Below are 13,222 nucleotides of genomic sequence, written 5' to 3' on the forward strand. Positions count from 1 at the left end.
TGCCAGAAAGGGATTCATCGAGACACCGAGGCGCGAGCGCGGTCTGCCTCGAAAATGACGTGATCACCGCCGCGCCACTCGACGGTGTTTCTCCTCCAGGTTCTGTCCCTTGTTCGTAATACGCTGCCCAAAGGTGGAACGTGAAGAGAGAGATTCGTTTGTTATCTTTGCCTCGCGCCCTGCACCCGCGGGCTTTTCTAGAGCCCAACACGACGATGGCGAGGACTTCCGCGTCGCCTCTGCGGGGCGCTGCCTTGCTGTTTATTCTTTTCCTTCTTTCAGACGTCCCTGATTTGTTCCTTCCTCTCAACCAGTCTCTCCACTCTTGGCAGTCTCCTGTCTTGGCTTCGAGAGCTGCAGAAAACGATGCGCCTCGCCCCGTCAGTTTTCGAGAAGTTGATGGAGACCAGAGCTCGGGCGTTGGGGCCCCTGGCGGCGCTAATCCCGCAGGGTCTCCACACACTGAGAGCAAACAGGACGGTGCAGGCGCGTCTGGTGGCTACACGCCGAGGGAGACGGGGTATCAAAACATTGTGGCGAAGCAAGTCGATGAAGGGGCGTTCGGCGCACCATCGGCCGCTGGCGGTCCGTCATTCCACACTGCGCACTTCGACGTGGGGTCGGATGGAGGCGATTTGGGCTCTCTTCGGATCCACTTGCATTCGCAGCCCGGCGTCAGTGAAGCGACTCCGAACGTAGGGCCCTCCGTCATTTCCGTTTACACCGCGAATGGGCCTCTGCCTGGCGCGTCGTTGGGTTCGCAAGGCCAGGCTCCGCGCATTCAGACTGCCGGAGGAGCCCAGATGCCGTTCGGCTGGGTGCCGCAGGTCGACATGCCCAGCGTGGCGGAGAAGAACCTGGTCGAGTTGCGGAAAATGCTGAGAGACGAAGGCTTCGTTGAGGCGCTGCAAGGTGAGCCGCCCCGCAGCGAAGCGTCGCCGCCCCGGTTATCGTGCTTGCTTGGAAGCTGCAGTCACTATAGGTGCTGATTTAGCCGGACTCAACCTGCGTTTTATTGTGGCTTCCAAGGCAAACGCCACAGGGTTCGAGGGCAACCGCGCGAGCGCGACCACAGGTCACCCTCTGTGGTTGAGCGGCGGACGCCGCGCCTCGCAGCTCGCGGGAGAAGCTGTTTTCACGCTCGGGTTTTCCTGTGCTTTCCGTTTTTCAGTGCGCGCCGCGGAAAAGGGCTGCCCGGTGTACGTCCTGCAGAACCTGAAGCAGATCCCCGTGCGTTTCCGCGAGGTTCTGAACGAGGAGATGGAGGCGCGAAGCAACCCGAATCGCCTCTTTGAGGTTGCGAACTCGTATGTGAGGACTCCGGAGGAGGCTCGCGCGTGGAGCGGCAGCGAATCCGTCTCCTTCGAGTTCTCCCTCGCCGAGACTCGAGCCGCGCCCGCACCGGCAGACGGGGGCAGCTCGGGCTTCCACATTCCGCCGCCGCCGCGCCCGATTCCGGGGCAGCATGACCCGAGCGAAGAGGGCAGGAATCCGACGGCGAAGCGTCTCGTGGGGACCCAACTGGGGCTTTACCTCGAGTGCAAGCTCCAGGCGCTTCTCGGGCACCCTGCCATTTTCTTTAACCCGTTCTACTCGGAGCAGCAGCTGCTCGAAACCGTCGCTGCGGCGATCGGCATCGCCCCGCCGCTGCGCGAAGACGAACAAGACCGGACAGTCAGACGTGACGCCGTCGAATACAGCGGGAGCGTGGATCAGCTGCTCGGCGCCGTGGAGCTCTTCAGGCTCGCTTCCAACCCCTTCAGTAGGCTGCGGGGACACAGCACAGCACTGTTCATCCTAGCGTTCCAGCGACTGACACCTCACGTAGCGCTGTGCGTGGACTGCCTTCCGCGGAGGAGCGGTGTCTTTCCCGACGCGCGTGTGTGTCTCTGCGGCGGCGGGCGGCGAGGGGGTCGAGCGGTTCAGCCGCCTTTCGCTCACTTCGGTTTCTCTGCGGCCTGTGCTCTGCAGCCTTGGGGCACGCTGTGCTGCTGATGATTGCGTATCTCGACTACCACGCGTTCTTCGACCCGAGTCCGAAGAAGCCGTTCTACTCGTGGGCGACGCTGGCTGCTTCAGCAGGCAACGACACGGGATTCGAGATGCTTGACGAGATGTGCGACAACCACCGAGGCCCGAAGAAGCCGGGACGGAGGGCGTGGTATGAGCGCGGCGGCTCGCGGAAACATAAGGATGCGTCCGTGACGCCGCTCCATCGCCACCTCTGCGACGCCTTGGAAATCATTCTCGACGGCATTCAGCAGAGTCAGTCATGCAGTGTGCAGTGGAGCCGATGCAGCTCGAGGCGACCGAGGCTCCGTAGGCGGCGGCAGCGAACAGACTCCCGTAAGAGGCGGAGCCGGCAGCGCACACCATCTCGAAGCGTGTGCACTGATCTGAACGTGTGTCTTCGCGTGGTGCTGCGCAGCGCAAATCGACGTCCTGGAGGAGCTCAGCAAGTACAAAGTCCCCGTGGAGCCTCTAGTCGACCCTGCGACAAACAGCGCGCGTGCGCAGACGCGGCTGTGCCGCGGTCTGTCGCCGTTCTGCGACTACGAAGCGACGATCCTGGCGCCTGTCCGCGCACTCGACGCCCACGAGCAACGCGAGTCTCTGAAGACGAAAAAGGCGTTCAACCTTCTCACCGGCTACGGTACGCGCCGCACGGAGTCTCCGCATGTGTCGGTCGCTGCCCGTGTAGCAGTTCCTTCTGCGCGTCGAACCAGGCGACAAGCTGTCTACGGCTCGCCATGGATGTGCCTCTCCACTTTTTTGGACTCTCTGCAGGCAGCGGCTACGTGGGTCAGATCGCTGGCGACGTCGCGGAGCCCTTCTTGTACGCATGGCGCGCGCGTTGGGGGAAGATCCTGTCCGACCCCACTGCGTACTCAGAAGGTGAGAGCGGACGTCGATCTATCGCTGCGGAAGCCGAGTCCTGCGTCGAGCTGTCGTCGGCGCGGCCGCTGTGTCTCACTGCGTATTCGTTGTCTGCGCATGTTTTCAGTCTTGGAGCGCGCGCTGTGGTTCGAAGACCGCGAGTTCCTGGCAAAGAAGAACGGATATTTCTTCTCGCAGTACGACAAAAGTGAGTAAGGGGACAGCTGCGGCGTGGCACGCGTCTTGAACCGGGGTCCTGCGCCAGCGTGCGCAGCTACTGCGTATTTGTTTACCGCGGAGCTCTCGGAGCCGATAGGTTTCGTTGGTACTGTACATCTACCCGTGCGAGGACTACTAATGGGAGATATTTGAGTCTTTCTCGCTGCTTCGTCGCCGCGGGCAAGGGGATTGCCTTGTTGTCAAGGAACTGGAAAGCTCACACGGTTCCTCTCTGAGCTTTCTCCGTTCGTCTGCGTCGGCTCAAGAGCAGAGGGGATGGAGGGCGGACTCTGCTGGTATGACGTGCTGTCGTTGCTCGAGGGGGGACAAGGGCGCGACTGTCACGAGAATTTTTTCCGCTTCGTCGCTGTGTGCGCAGTGGTGAAGAACAAGATGTCCTTCGGAGCCCTGGATGGCGTCTCTGAAGGACTGTCAGAGCGGGACATCCGCAGCAATCTGCAAAGCTACATCGCGCGCCGCGCCGAGTTCGTGGAGAAGCGAAAGGCGTCGTCCCTCGCGAAGCTGCGCAAGAAGATCCCCGAGCGCGACCCGTACGCCTTCAACGTCGCCATTCTTCTCTCACTCAACGGTAGGCTTACTCGCGCAACAACTCGCCACACGTTGAACGAAAACAACCGAACACTTATCTCTTCTGTCTACATGTGCATACTAAGATCGATTGATTCGTCTGGGTTCGTTTTCTCGGTCGCATGTGCTGCTGGAGCGTTCTCGTGAACTTCTCTGGTGTGTGGCACGGAGGCAAAGCACTCCGACAAAAAAGTCGATTTAGCTGTATGTATGTCGAGGGGACTGCGGCGATCTATTCAGTCCTTTGTCTAACGTCTTCTCGTCGGCGTCTGGGCTTGTCTCGCAGCGCGAACGTACTGCACGCAGAGCGGCTCCTTGTTGACGAAGCTCCGCCCCTTTCTGGCAAGTCAGTTTGCAAAGCTAAGCAAGAGCTCCAACGTGCCTCGCACGCAGCGGTCGATGATGGCCTTCTTCCGCACGGGACAGTCCAAGTTCTTCCACGAGTGGTGCAGCTTCGACCCGCTCGCGGTTAACACGCTTTTCCTTTTCCGCTTTGCGCTCTCCGGCAACGGTAGGTTGCGTTCGGCTCCTCCTCTTGCCTCCTCGGCTCTTGGCGGGTTGGCAGGCTTTAGGGTTTGGGTCTCGCCTCGCCGCGGGACTTCACGGATGATGATTGCTAATGACTGTTTTCTGCTCACGCCAAGACGTATCACTTTCGTCTAAGGTTAGCGGGCGCGCTGCACGTGCTGGAGAGCTTGCGGTTTCGCGAATTCGGGGAGCTGAGTTGGGGTCTTGAGCTGTTCGGCGTGCGCTCGCAGATCCCGCGGCGCTCAACGACAAGCAGCACGCGCGCGTGAGCAAGACCAAAACGACACTCCGCATTCTGCAGTCCAAGTGGACGCCCAACATGCTGAAGAAGCTTCTGAAGGGCCCCAACCAGAAGAAGATGGCTGGACAAGCGAAAGCGCGTAAGTTGCCCTGCGTAGTCGAGCTTCTCGCTGCTCCCATCCGTCTCTTCCGGATTGCCTGTCGGTCCCAGCAGCACCTTCGCAGACGGCCAACCTCGCCGTCTGGATCTTCGTCGCCACAGTTCTTTTCCGTGCACGCGGCTTTGGTTCGATTGAGTTAGCGCGGATTCAGGGTTTCCGGCTAGGGCTTGGTTCTCCCGTACGCGTTGACCAAGACGCCAAACGGGCCCTGGACGCCGTCTCCACGCGCGGTCGCGGCACCTCGCACATGCGCGTCTCTGTGCGTTGTGTGTGTGTGCGGCGTCAGTGTTGCTTCGCAGCTTGGACCCGAATCTGCTGTCAGGTATTTTGACGTCGTTCGACTTCATCACGCACACGCAGGCGAACCTGGCGGTCAACCAGAACTCGTTCATGTACCACGAAGCGGAGCAGCGCGGAGACTTCATGAAGCCTTCGGCGACGCAGAAGGCCGCGCATAAGCTGCACCAACAGGGCCTCGTGCGCCACACCGACAAGATAATCAAGGACTGGGCGGAGTACGGAATTCCAGGCGACATCAAGCGGCGGCTGGCGAAGGGCGAACAGCTGCCGCCGGGCACGACGTTCGGCTCGATTCCGATTCCAGATTTGACCAACTGGGATGCGCAGCTGAACCAGAAGTGGCTGGACGCGTACAACTCGTATCTGGTGCATCCCTACGGCCGCGCAGCGCTGAACGCGAAGGACCCCGTCGCGATGCTGATCAAGGACTCGCGCGACCGGCTGCAGGCTGAGGGCGAGGGCACGATCTTTCTGGGGCGAATTGCGCGCCGCACACACCCGAGCAAGAATCTGCTGCGCCGCGCGGGGCGTGCGCTGAAGAAGTTTTTCCTCTCGCTGCTGAGGGAGAACGAGCAGAGCGATTATGCCGTGTGGTTTGGAGTGAAGATCGACATGCGCCAGGTGCTGCAGATCTGCCGCGCAATCAACAATGTGGCTGAAGCCGTCAAGAACGACAGACTCTACCAGTACATCACCGACGGCTGGCTCGAGCTCGTCAAAGACGTGATTGCGGGCTACACCAAGGCGCATGCGCGCGTCCCTGGCTACGACATCATATCCGCGGCGAACGAGCAGCTGCGGAAGCAGGGCAGAGACGCGGCAATTGCGCGGAATCAGGGATTTTTGTCGATTCACTACGACTATGCGAACCTGTCCGAAGAGGAGCGCAAGAAGGAATTCCAGCTTTCCATGTGCATGGATCACTGCGAAGCCGTCTGGAAGCTCATCATGGCCTTCGTGATGCCGAATCTGCAGAATCCGCAGAAATTGAAGAGCTACGAGAAGGATTTCTCGCGGGCAAAGGAAGTCGAGAAGCTGAATGACCGGCACCAGGTGAACGCGTTCCGGTTCAGCATGTCGGTGCAAGTCGACTTCTTCGACAACATGCTGGACAAGACCTCGAAGAAGAGTCTCAAGGCGATGAAGTACGGCGCGAGCACCTGGTTCACCTATGCGATGAAGCTCGCCGGGCAAGTCAACACCGAGATGGGCAATCCGCACCTGGGCACGACGCTGTACGTGCAGGCGCCGTACTACGGAGACTACATTCGGAAGTGGATGGAGGAGCGTCGGCAGTCGCGGAAACAGGCCATCATCGGCATGCTCACGCTGGGCATGATGGGGCTGTACTCGCTCCTCAGCGTCACAGACATCGTGCAGCACATGGAAGACGTCGGCGGCGCGCCGCCCGTCTCCTGCGTGTCGAACGAGGTGCTGGGCGTGGCCTGCGCGCCGCAGGCGATCGCAAAGGCGACCACAAGCGCAACCCGAGTCGCCACGCAGGACGTCCTAAAGGTTGGGCTTTTTGCGGGCATCGCGCCCTACCTCATGCTGCCCATGGCCGTAGTCTCCGTGTGGAACATCCTCAAGTCGGAAATCAAGATTCTGCTCCAGTTCGAGATGGCAGTCAAACACATGCTCTCTCGCCTCAAGCGCTGGCTCGCCGCGCCCTTCAAGAACTGGTGGGCGAAGCGTGGCAGGCTGAAGGACTCGCTCTTCAAGCGCGCCTCGCAAACCTACAAAAAAAACCGAACAAGAAACCAAGAGGCCGCCCGAACCCAAGGACCTGCACAGCCCCAGCAGCTGGGGTGACAGCGAACTCGACAGCCTCGGAGTTCCCGCCGAGCCCTTCGTACAGGAATTCGAGTTCAGCTACTCGACGCCCTTGTTCCCGATGAGTGCACCTCTCCTGAAAACTGCCTAAGCAGGCTGAGCTGGTCAGGGGGCAGGCCTCACCCCGGCGCACGCGCATGTCCACGCAACCCTGAACTCCACAGATGTGAGACACAGCCTGCAAAGGGAGCTTCCGACAGAGTGACGGAGTGTCGCCGGAATTGGCCAGCAACGTTTTTTAATAATTTTTATTTTCGTCGTAGAATTTGGAGGGTTCGTGCTGCGTACTCCATCGAGCTCGTTGCCCTCGCTCGCGAAAATCCAAACAGCAGCAGGGAGCCACAGTGAACAGGCGGCGTCGCCACAACAAGAGACGCCAGCTGCAGTCCTGCCGGCGTACTGTGTTCTGACGCTGTGCAAGACTACCAGATCTTCAAACGTTTCAGGCCGCGGGCACGGGGTCGCAGAGACGACTCCACAACTCTCCACGCGTAACGAACACGGGCAGTGTACGTACACTGTGCCAGGGACGACTGAGGAGTGAACCTCTTTTCTTCGGCGGTTGTTGCGGAAAACAAAGTGGATGCGGTGGGGCATCGCGGGATCCACTCAAGGAGCAGCAGCTGTCAGAGGGGAAAGGAACCTGTAGCTGCACAGAAAAGCGTGTTGTGCCGTCGTGTTGGGGGCGCGTCTGCGTCACATGGCAGATCGGCGCTGGCATATCCCTGGGTTCAAAGGCACTTCGGCTTTGACGGGGAAGACAAGCGAGCGAGAATCGAGTGCTCGGCCTGAACGCCGTCTCTTGTGTGTTTTTCTCGTGTGTGGGAAGGGCTCTGCGCCACGTATTGTTCTTAATGACTTTTACTCTGCAAAGCGTTTGGCTGAGAACTCCTCGTCTCGCCATGCCGCTTGATCGTCCGTGCTGAATTTTTCTCGTTTCCCACTTTCTGTGCTCCTCTCGGCCGCGTGTATAGTAGGAGAGAGCCCGCAACTCGTTGCACTTACACTCCGCCTAAACGTTTTTGTCGAGCCGCGCCGCAAGTGGCGCTCCATTTAGTTACGGCCTCGGCCTCCGGGCGCGCCACGCGTTTCAGCAGCCTCGGAGCCGCGGGCCCCGATTAGAAACAGCCGCTCGATTTATTGCGACTCCGTTTCGAGGCTTCACTCCGATCTCTCACTTCCTAACATTCGCGAACGCTTCTAGTCAGATCCTCAGCAGCACTCAGCGAGCCGCTGAACACGTCCGCTCTGTTCAGACAGTCCAGTTCCAAACTGAGCGAGCAATCTTTTCCTCACGTCTCGAAGGGCCGCCTCCCGAGCGGCCTGCCTCCCACGTACACACGCATGCAATAAATTTGCAAGTCTCTCTCTGTCTATATATATATATATATATATATATATATGTATATATCTGCGTGCCTAAATCCACTCTGAATACGCAAAGTCCTAACTGAATTCGGCGGAACGCCTCTGCTGCACAGCGCGTGCCTAGCGTCAGCGCGAGGGCTGCCGCGCGACAGGCTAAAACGAGGTTTCGTGAGCGCCGAAATGAAACGCACAGACGGGAATATGCCCGCGCCTTTGAAGCGCACAGACACGTTTTTCGACACCTTCATACATGACACACCAACTCTTTAAACACTCTTCAAAAAGACCCTCGCTGCAGGCAAACACAGAAGTCCAGGCTCTGGTGCTCGCAATGTCTACTGAAGACCGTCTTAGCTGCATATATGCAAGCGCTCGCATTGATTCGTACAGATATATGAATAGATGAGCAGATATACGAATAAATTAGCAGATAGACAGACAAGCAAATAGGCAGGGAGACAGAAAAAGATCGATACAAGTGGACATGCGAGAAGAGTCTGGAGGCGAACGGTTGTTGTGCGTCTCCACGTAAGAAGAGCCGCAGCGCGGCGCGGCTGTCTCTGCGCGAGAGGCGACCGCGCAGACCGGCGCATGCGGCGGAGGGCGCGCCTGCGTCCCGCGCTCCCCAGATCTCCAGTCTCGTCGTCCAACCCAGCCGCCGCGGCCGAAGGAACGGCGACAAGCGAGAAAAACAGCGTCAAAAAGCACGCAAAAACGCAACTAGGGCGGCTCTGCCTCGCTTCCCCCCCCCCCCCCCCCCCACCCCATGCTGCCGTGACTCTCTGAAGGCAGTTTCTGCTTTCCTGGGTCGGCATCGCGGCGGCTTTCAGAGCGCTTCTACACGCCGACACGGCCCAGACGGTGATCTGTGACGGGGTTGGCAGTCAGCGCCTGGAGCGCCTCGATGAGTGCGTTGACTTCCGCCTGCGTGTCACGCATGTGGGCAACATGCAGCGCGCGCAGGCCGAAGACGAAGGCTTTGAAGAAGGACGCGTTCTCCACTGGAGAGGGGCATGCCACAGAAAAGTTCTTCGCGAGCTCCTCCGCGCGGTCTGCCTCCGCCGGCGAAGGCCCCAGGCGCCCCAGGCGCACCGCCGCGGCCTGCAAGGGACGGCCGCAGAAAACCGCCAAACTGAGTAAAACTGGATGAAACCTCGGAACACCCGCGCGAGACGCGAAGGACGCCCACGATGTGGAGACCCGACACTGCGAAATCAGGCAGAGAGGCGCTCGCGAAAAATTCAAACGCGAAATCCTGGCGCCTGCGAGAGCGGCGAGAGGAGGCTAGAGCGACGGTCGCGCCACGAGGAGAGACCGGAGTAGGCTCCTGTGATGCGTCGAGTGAGAGAGAAAAGCGAGGCGAAGAGCCTGAAGGCCGCAACGGAGGAGACTGCCGCTGCGAGACAGCTCACGCGGCCCCGCGACTTCACAGCTCCCCGCCGCCTCTGCGGAGCGCGCAGCATGTTGAAAGCATGGATAGGGTATCCAGCGGATATTTGAATTCGAAGAACCAACATCTGCATGCAAGCTACACAAGTTTCGCGGCATCTACTTTGGTAGTCGAGGCGCTGGTCCCTGTCCGGCGGAAGCGATAGCCGCGGCTCACCTTCAGCGCAGAGACGAGCTCCTCGGGCGGCGCCTGAGGCTCAAGGGGAGGCAGACGCAGATGCGCAAGGAGGACGTTCAGCGACTCGCGCAGCTGCTCCAGGTCGGCTGCGACCGCCGACGACGCAGCTCCTTCCGCGGGCGCCTGTGAGGCGGCCTCGAAGGCCTGCAGGTCTGAGGCGGCGTCTAGAGGCAACTGCGACGCTGAGGGGAAACAGCGACGATAAGGGCAACAGAATGGAGGAAGCGGCGGAAGACACAGAGAGAAAGACAAGCAAGCGAGAGAGAGAAAGGTGCACGCCGCACCGCCCGAAGCTGCGGAAGCCCAAGCGACAGCCGTGGTCTTGCTGCGGCCGTCGACTGTGCCTTGCCGCTGCTCCCTCTTCGAGGCACGCCTTCGCAGAAGAGAACACTCTGCAGGTCACACGAAGTCGCCGTTTTTCTCTCCTTTCTGCGTCTCGCTTCCTCTCAGGCCCCAATTGCAGCGTCGTGTCGAGCCTCTCCACTGTTTTTAATCGTTTGCGAGAGACTGACCTTCCAGCGCGTCTTGGTAGATATCCGAGACCGCGACTGCAGAGATGACATCGAGAAGCGCGGAGAAGTTCTCCGCCGCACACGAAGGCGTCGCGCCGCCTTCAGCCTCCAGCGGCACTTCGAGGTCGCGACAGTACTGACGAATCAAAACCCGAGAACGCAAACGGCGATATCGTTTTCAAAGCAACGCACACGCCGATGTGGTTTCCATAGATATCTACAGAAGCGCACAAAGCCAGCAACGCAGCGCTCTCTGACTGCACATCCTGAACGTCAGCTGGCCTGTCGAAGACCCGCTGAGGCATGCTCGGACGCAGTGCCCGCCGCCAGGTCTGAGACGTGGTCGCTTTCTTATTTTTACTATGAGAGTTTTCTGTGCCTCTGTGGCGCTACACAGGTCACCCTGGGACCCCACCCAGTCACACATGCGCGAAAAAAGAGAAAAAAACCGCAAAACTCGGCAAAAAACAGCCGCGCCTCATGATGGGCGCCTTCACAGAGGCATACCCACGCCCACACCCGAGTACAGAAAAAAAAGCCCACGGAGGAAAAGAGTGAGCCCTTCTGCCGCGTGTAAGGCGCTTTTCCGCGTACCTGAAGCATGACTGACCACCAGGCGCTCGGGTCGTTGGCAGTTCGCATCGCCTCTCTCTTGTGCCGCGGGTACAGGCGAATTTTTTCTTCCTCGAGCCAAACGACGATGTCTCTCACGCGGCGCCAGGCCTCTGTCTTCGCCGGCGGCGCGCTCAGCATCCTGCAGTCCAGCGCGCGGAGTCTGCGCTCGACTGCCGGCGCAAAGAGCCCCTGCGTCGAGACAGACTCGGCACCCGAGTGCTCCATCGCCGAGACTGACCAGCCCTCAAGGGGACAACAAAAGGAGACAGAGCGACGAGACTGCCGAGGAGAAGCGCGAAGCGAGGGGCGAGCTGAAGGGCGCGAAAGAAAACCAAAAAGAGAGAAGACGACGACCAGGGGCGGGCGTGGGCGAGGCAGCAGACGAGCAAAGACGAGGAGGCAGACGAGACTGCGGCGGAAGCCACGGAGAGGAGGCAAAGCTAAAGAAGAGAGCAAAAAGAACAAACAGAAGCGGCGAAACGAAGCGGCGACGAATGACGAGAAAGGAAACGGAGGCCAGACGCCGCCGGCGGCAATCGCTATGCGCTTGCTCGGCGCGAGAGGAAGCCGCGAGGAAGAAGTCGCCCGCCCGCGAGCAGAAGCAGCTGCGAACGCAACGGAGGTCTTCACCCGTTGACTCGCGTTTCCAAAAATATGCAGACCTCTGCAGAATGGCCGTGCGAAGCGGCAGACTCGAAAGAGATAACCAGAGATCGTCAAAGCGTCCAGACGCTGCACACTGCATGCTGCGCCGTCGACGCAAAGTCGGCGTGCAGAATCGCCGGGATTTTCGCCTCCGCAAACACAAATCTACAGCAGAAGACAACACCAGGCTTCCTCTTTCCCACAAAAATGAATTAGTGAGCCGCGGAAAGAGCGGTTCGCCTGTCCACGTTGCCAGTCGCGTTTCGCGTTGGCTGGCAGGAGTGCAGGTATGCCGCGTCGCGCGAGACATCGGAAGAAGTTTGGCAGGCTGCGGCGCGGCGGCGCGCGGCCTTCATTTGTGTGTTTGATACTTTGCTTCTCTGCTTCCTTCTTACAACGTCAAAGAGACGGGATTTTTGCATTCTGTCGGATGCACGGGGTGCGGCGCTCAACTCGATTATCTGAAAGTCGGACCGTGTGTCTGGTTTCGTTGTCAAGGTTGTCAGGATGGTAGTCTGGAGAGTGTGTTCCGCGCGTAGTCTGTCTAGTCGAACAGAGGGGGAGAGGATGAGAAGCAAAAGGCACAGCAACCATTATCTTTCTGTGGGCTGTGGGATACGCTGTGTAAGGCTGCGCAGTCGACGCTGTGAGCGCTCACCGGGCTTGACTCGAACAAGTCGACGTTTCGGAGTCGCGCACACAGGGTTTCGCGTCACAGAGTCTGAGGTTTCCTGTCTTGCTCTGTCTGTCGCCTGAGACGCAGGCGGTGCGGAGAGAAGAAGGGATGCGCATCGACGCCTCTCGACCCCGTGCGGTCTCCGCGCTTCCAGTGATGCAGACAGGCGAGTAAAGTTTTCTTGTGCCTGATTCGAAATTTGTAGGCGCAGGTGGCTGGGATAAAATCAGTCAGTGACTCGCAGCAACGGAAACTGCGGCGTACGCAGCTTGCAGTGGGCGTCCCTTTCCTCGCGCTTCGCGCAGTCGTCTCGCGAGCCGCGGCAGAGAATGCATTCCGGTGTCACCGTGCTGTGCGGTTCAAACTACACCGAGGGGTCGTCTGTGCAGCGAGCCTGCGAGTGCGCTAGCGTTCAGTCATGCCTACGCTCGGCAACTGCGGAGACGCTTCACGACATGCATGTTGCCTGGGGACGAACCAGGAGGCGCAGGGACTCTCCTTCTCGCCGGTAGCATGACCTACAGTCGTACCACAAGTCTGTGCTGTAGAAAGCGAAACGTGCGCGACATCGAATGCCGCTAGCAAGCTGTTCAGAAACGTGCAGGTGGACTCGCATGTAGCTCTCGTGGTTGGTGCGCCACTCGTTCTGTTCACCGTAGCGACAATACCAGACAAGAAAACCACCACCATCTGTAAAGGGAGGGGTATCCACGATCTGTGCTCGAACGGCTCACGAGGATATGCAGGGTTCGGTGTCTCAGTGGGAAGGCGAACAGAGAACCGTGACGGGAGATTTCTGCGTGGTTGCCCAACCTCCTGCTTAAAGGGCTGACGGGGGAGGCTCCGCCTGTTGAGTGAAGGCTAGGGCGCAGAAAACGGGAAATGGCGAAAGAAAAAGTGGAGATCTGACGCGCTTTGAGTGAAGCGTCGCCGGTTCCAGTTGGAGCGGCGGCTAGAGGCTCCGCACCAGGTGCTTTCCTGCGCGAGACTGTGCGGTAGAAGCGGAAGGCGACGCGGAAAGCTGATGAGTCCT

The 13,222-nt window shown here is 59.6% G+C and overlaps 2 protein-coding genes across 2 annotated transcripts; one reads left to right on the top strand and one right to left on the bottom strand.

The window, feature by feature from the left end:
• Positions 1-215: 215 nt before the first annotated feature.
• Positions 216-6,725, top strand: BESB_040860 (rhoptry neck protein RON2; the record flags this gene model as incomplete). Its single annotated transcript, XM_029362672.1, has 10 exons — positions 216-912; positions 1,172-1,762; positions 1,972-2,265; positions 2,429-2,653; positions 2,788-2,895; positions 3,005-3,085; positions 3,476-3,685; positions 3,971-4,195; positions 4,443-4,592; positions 4,900-6,725. 10 exons carry the CDS (start codon positions 216-218, stop codon positions 6,723-6,725), a joined length of 4,407 nt encoding a protein of 1,468 aa, XP_029221637.1.
• Positions 6,726-8,951: 2,226 nt separating this feature from the next.
• BESB_040870 (uncharacterized protein) lies at positions 8,952-11,093 on the bottom strand (the record flags this gene model as incomplete). The annotated part of the gene is made up of 4 exons (XM_029362673.1): positions 8,952-9,215; positions 9,721-9,923; positions 10,254-10,389; positions 10,848-11,093. The coding sequence occupies 4 exons, from the start codon at positions 11,091-11,093 to the stop codon at positions 8,952-8,954; spliced, it is 849 nt and encodes a 282-aa protein (XP_029221638.1).
• Positions 11,094-13,222: the final 2,129 nt, after the last annotated feature.

This window comes from Besnoitia besnoiti, chromosome II (assembly GCF_002563875.1).
Source record: "Besnoitia besnoiti strain Bb-Ger1 chromosome II, whole genome shotgun sequence".
NCBI lineage: Eukaryota > Apicomplexa > Conoidasida > Eucoccidiorida > Sarcocystidae > Besnoitia > Besnoitia besnoiti.